We start from the raw sequence: 5,145 nt of genomic DNA on the forward strand, positions 1-5,145 counted from the left end.
TCGGTCTTGGTGCTAAAGATTACTTAACGAGGTAATATAACGGTGTTAAAGGTAACATAACGGGGGTGATAGAAGTGAACTCGTAAGTTTCGTGATCAGAAGAGAATGAGAAATACCGGTTTGGAGTTAACTATTACGTACAAATTGTTCCGTAATCGGGGGTAAACTGGAATGCACTAAACATTTAAGAGGGCTCACACCACACCTGTCCTCCATTTGTGAACAAGGTTGTTCATGATTCAAGAGTAAAGGTAAAATGCTATTTTGTTACAGGTCCTGCCAGTACTGAAGGGAGAACCAAACCAGCGTGTCCTGACAACCGCCAACCTGCCGCAGTAAACTGGCTCTTGCACTGGAAGATGCAAACGGTCACGCTGCACCTTTCATGGAGGAATTGGACCCTGCCTCGCACCAGCTCTGACGTGACAACACGGGGCGTCATCCAGGGAGGGAAGACACTGCCTCGCACCAGCTGTGCCCTGACAACACTGGACGTCATCCAGGGAGGGAGGACACACTGCCTCGCTGCCCCTTCCATGACAACACGCAGCGCCATCCAGGGAGGGAGGACACACTGCCTCGCTGTCCCTTCCCTGACAGCACGGAGCATCCTCTAGGGAGGGAGGACACACTGCCTCGCTGTCCCTTCCCTGACAGCACGGAGCATCCTCTAGGGAGGGAGGACACACTGCCTCGCTGTCCCTTCCCTGACAGCACGGAGCATCCTCTAGGGAGGGAGGACACACTACCTCAATTCCCCTTCCCTTATAACACGCAGCGTCATCCACAGCATCTTCCACACTGCCTCGCTGCCCTTCCCTGACAACACGGCGTCATCCAGGGAGGGACACACTGCCTTGCTTCATGTAACCTAATTCAACCAATACATGTTGCTAGATACTCTTGTAATGTTTATTCCTTCCATCTGATGTGAATGTACGCACACAAGTGTAATGTTATTATTCCTTCAATGTTCTGTGATGGACCCACAACTGGTTACTACTTCATAATAAATCATAATTACAATTCATATTGATGCTTTTGACTCCTTTTTTTTTATTAGGAATACTTACAAATTGCTTAACCTCGCTTACTCTGGAGCCTTCACCTAACCTCAAATCTAACCCAGGCCCCATTAAACCCCACGATGTGTAAAATTACCTACAGCTTTTCAAATAAAAACTAGTCCTTTCCCTGAAGCTATAAATCATCCTAAAAATCCAAAATTGAAAGTGAGAATAAATGAATACTCACTCACTCCATTGGCCCAAACTCGGCTGAAACAACCGTAAAATGCCTAAAATAGTAGTGAAAAATGGCTGCAAAACTGCTTGTAAAGCAGAGAAATGGCAAAAAATCCATGCTAAACTGTCCCAAAATGGCAAAAATTCCCTGCAAAACTGCCCAAAATGGCAAAAAATCCCTGCAAAACTGCCCAAAATGGCAAAAAATCCCTGCAAAACTGCCCAAAATGGCAAAAAATCCCTGCAAAACTGCCCAAAATGGCAAAAAATCCCTGCAAAACTGGCCCAAAAACTGTGTTAAGTCATAAATACTCCGAAGAGTCTCCGGAGAAATTGCAGATGTATATTTGGGTTAAAAATACAATGAAGAGTCTCCCTTCCTTTCCTTTTATTCAATCAACACATAACACAAATCTGAAGTCTACCAAAATTTTCAACTTAGAAAACTTTTACAATTTTTACACTTACAATTTTTACACTAAATTTTCAACTTAGAAAACTTTTACAATTTTTACACAAAATTTTCAACTTAGAAAACTTTTACAACTTTTACATCTCTGCCAACTTGTTTACAAATTTCAGCTTAGAACATTTTTACAGTGCAATAGCAGAATTTATACAACAACAGCAAAGCTCTAGAAAGTTGAGAAACTTTCTATTTAATCAGTCCAAACATTCTCACTCAATAAAGTATATAAACCTAATTAATTACACACAAAATTTTTCCCTAAATGAAAGACACTGACATCAAGGGATGACTGGCACACTTGCTCACAAAGCTGCGCGCACACACACACACACACACAACTTGCAATGCTGACTGAAATTCCATCTGCAGGAAGAGCAATGGCCAATGGTTCATATCTGTACAATATGGACTGTTAAGACTGACACAACTAGACCATGCTAATAAACCTTTAAACAAATTTTCATAATGCACGATCTCTTATAAGTAAGTCACTTTTTATACATCACAAATCTCAAAAACTGTTACTCCTTGTAGCTAAATGTACAACTGACATGTAATGAATTGATTTAATGCACAATGACACAAGCTATCAATTATGAGTGATGACATACAGTATGTACCAAGAAAGCATGAACCAATGATGCTGTGAATGTTGCAGTATCCTCCATCCTTGCCCCTCTCTGTCTTGCAGTGTGCCACTGGATCTCCAAAGCCTGCAACAAAAGAAAGGAGTCAACAAAAGTTCATGTTTAGCAATCATTTACCTTCATGTCATCTTTGCAATCTTAAATTGTGGAAACTGTTCACTTGTTATCACATTTGTGGTAGTACAGGAAGGTATATAAAAAACCCAGCCAAGCAAAGCTGCACTATTTTCTTTTTTTTATGCAAGAGGGACATAAGCTAAGAGCAACAAAATTTAAAAAGAGGCCCACTTGAATTGCAAGTTCACTAAAAGATTGGTACAGAATTAGCCAAAAGACAGAGACAAATGCCTTGAAACCTCCCTCTTAAAAGATGTCAAGTCATAGGAAGATGGAAATACAGAAGCATGCAAGGAGTTCCAGAGTTTACCAGAGAAAGGTATGAATGATTGAGAATACTGGTTAATTCTTGTATTAGAGGGTTGGACAGAATAGGGACAAGAGGAAGAAGAAAGCTTTGTGTAATGAGGCCACAGGAGCAGGGGAGGCATGCAGTTAGCAAGATGAATAGAGCAGTTAGCATGAAAATAGCAATAAGATAGAAAGAGATGCAACATTTCGGCAGTGAGAAAGAGGCTGAAGACAGTCAGTCAGAGGAGGGGAGTTGATGAGACGAAAAGCTTTTGATTCCACCATATCTAACAATATTGTGTGAGTGAAATCCCTTCAAAACATGCAAAGAGTACTTCATACAAAGACGGATAAAGGGCCTTGTACAGAGTTAGCAGTTGGGAGGTGAGAAAAACTGGAGACAATGTGAAAATAACTACTACTTGACAACTTGTTTACCTTACTTGGAGTGCAGCAAAGTGTGTGTCCACTCCCTTGAAATTCTGGAGCACATTCACATATTCAGTAAAGTGGTGGACAGGGATACAGAGAGGCGCTTCCCTCAATGCCACACCACCGGTGCAGCATATCCTGTGGAGAAAATACAAACTCTCACTGTACTCACCAACACCCAGGGAACATGTGCAACTCAGCCACTCATCCCTCCTTAAGCAAGGTTGACATTTACGACGTTACAACTTACGACCATGGTACGATCTCATGTCGCACGGAATTGGTGCAATTTTGGTGCGAAAAACCGTTGGAGCCCGAGAAGTGGCATGAATTTTGGTACGATGGTAAGACCTTGGTACAACTTTAGTATGATTTAGTAAGACTTGTGGTAAGACTCATGAGACTTTGATGGTACAACATTGGTAAGACCTGCGTTAGACGTCGTACGTGTTGATGAGACCATAGTTAGACCATGGTTAGACCATGGTACGACTAGTAAGACCTCACCGACTTTGGTTGGAATGTTTCAGAGAACTCGGAGGGATCGGAGGTGTGTCATGCTCCTGTATAAAAGGAGGGGCCCTGCAATTTGCAAATCACATTCCTCCTGACCTCCCAAGAAGATGGACGACAACAACAACTACCTGGCTGGCCTTATGCTTGCAATTGTTGCCATGATGGTGATTAATTATCTCCTGGAACCCCCTCCTCAAGCACCTCCTAGACATCCTAGATGGGTGTGGGCATGGCAGTTGCTTTTAAGAAGAGAAGTATTCGGCGACTATGACAATCTGCTGGCGGAGCTTCACCAGGAGGATTTCAGAGGCTTCAAGACCTTTGTTCGTATAGCACCTGATTTCTTCGAGGAGATGGTTCACAAGATTTCACCAGCGGTCCAGAAGAAGGAGACCAGATTGAGGAAGCCTCTCCCAGTGGGTCTCAAATTAGCCATGACTCTACGCTTCCTGGCAACTGGCAACACATACCAAAGCCTGGAATTCAGCTTTTGAACGTTGAGGAGTGCCATCAGCAGGTTTGTTCCAGTGGTTTGCAAAGCCCTCAAGGCATATCAGCCCAAGGCCCTCAAGTGCCCAACTACTGCCGAGGAGTGGAAGGTGGTCAGCTGTGATTTTGCCAGGAGGTGGAACTACCACAACTGTGGAGGCGCGCTGGATGGGAAACACATCGCTATAAAGAAGCCAATTGGTGCCGGATCTGTCTACTTCAACTACAAAAAGTTCCAGTGTCATACTGATGGCACTTGCTGATACAAACTACCGATTCCTCTACATGGACATAAGTGCTGAGGGTGGAGCTGGTGATGCTGGAACCTGGGCGTGGTGCAGCCTCCACAGGGCCATCAGGGACGAACAAATTGGCTTTCCTGAACCCACACCACTTCCAAACGGCAACCGAGAGATCCCCTTTCACCTCATAGGAGACGACGCATTTGCTCTCAAGACATGGCTGATGAAACTGTACGCCCACCTGTCCCAGATCCATAATGAGAGAGTATTTAGCTACAGGTTGTCCCATGCCCGGCGTGTGGTGGAGAATGCCTTCGGCATCTTACACCAGAGGTGGAGAATCTTCTCAACAACCCTACTTGTGAGACCCAGAGTTGTCTGCCTGACAACCATCTGTGCTTGTCTCCTACACAACCTACAACTCCAGCGCCAACCACCGTAACCTCAGAACTTGGACTGTGAAGACGACAACCACATCATCATCCCTGGCTAATGGAGGGACCAGCCCGACCTAATGGAAGACCTCATCGGCGACCCAGGAATGAGGAACTCCTCCAGAGATGCAAAGGCCGTCAGGAACTACCTCGCAACTTATTATGCTTCTGCAGCTGGAGCGGTGCCATGGCAAGATAGAATAATATACCCAAGAGGAAGACCAGCCAATGAATAATTAGAATATATTTGAAATGTATTGATAC

At 44.1% G+C, this 5,145-nt stretch overlaps 2 protein-coding genes across 2 annotated transcripts in view; both read left to right on the top strand.

Moving 5' to 3' along the window:
• The window catches only part of LOC123514264, a 64,813-nt gene extending 63,783 nt beyond the window's left edge, over nucleotides 1-1,030 (top strand). Inside the window, exon 4 of the mRNA XM_045272026.1 lies at nucleotides 274-1,030. Within this exon, the coding sequence (XP_045127961.1) occupies nucleotides 274-617 (344 nt within the window). The 3' untranslated portion in view covers nucleotides 618-1,030. The remainder of the gene's footprint in view (nucleotides 1-273) is intronic.
• A 3,460-nt stretch (nucleotides 1,031-4,490) lies between these two features.
• LOC123513957 lies at nucleotides 4,491-4,889 on the top strand. Its single transcript, XM_045271452.1, has one exon. The coding sequence runs from the start codon at nucleotides 4,491-4,493 to the stop codon at nucleotides 4,887-4,889; it is 399 nt and encodes a 132-aa protein (XP_045127387.1).
• Nucleotides 4,890-5,145: the final 256 nt, after the last annotated feature.

Source organism: Portunus trituberculatus, chromosome 37 (assembly GCF_017591435.1).
Source record: "Portunus trituberculatus isolate SZX2019 chromosome 37, ASM1759143v1, whole genome shotgun sequence".
NCBI classification, from domain to species: domain Eukaryota; kingdom Metazoa; phylum Arthropoda; class Malacostraca; order Decapoda; family Portunidae; genus Portunus; species Portunus trituberculatus.

Bases quoted from the DNA above. Each gene is read 5' to 3' on its own strand.
- LOC123513957 (XM_045271452.1), top strand. From the start codon at position 4,491: ATGGACATAAGTGCTGAGGGTGGAGCTGGTGATGCTGGAACCTGGGCG.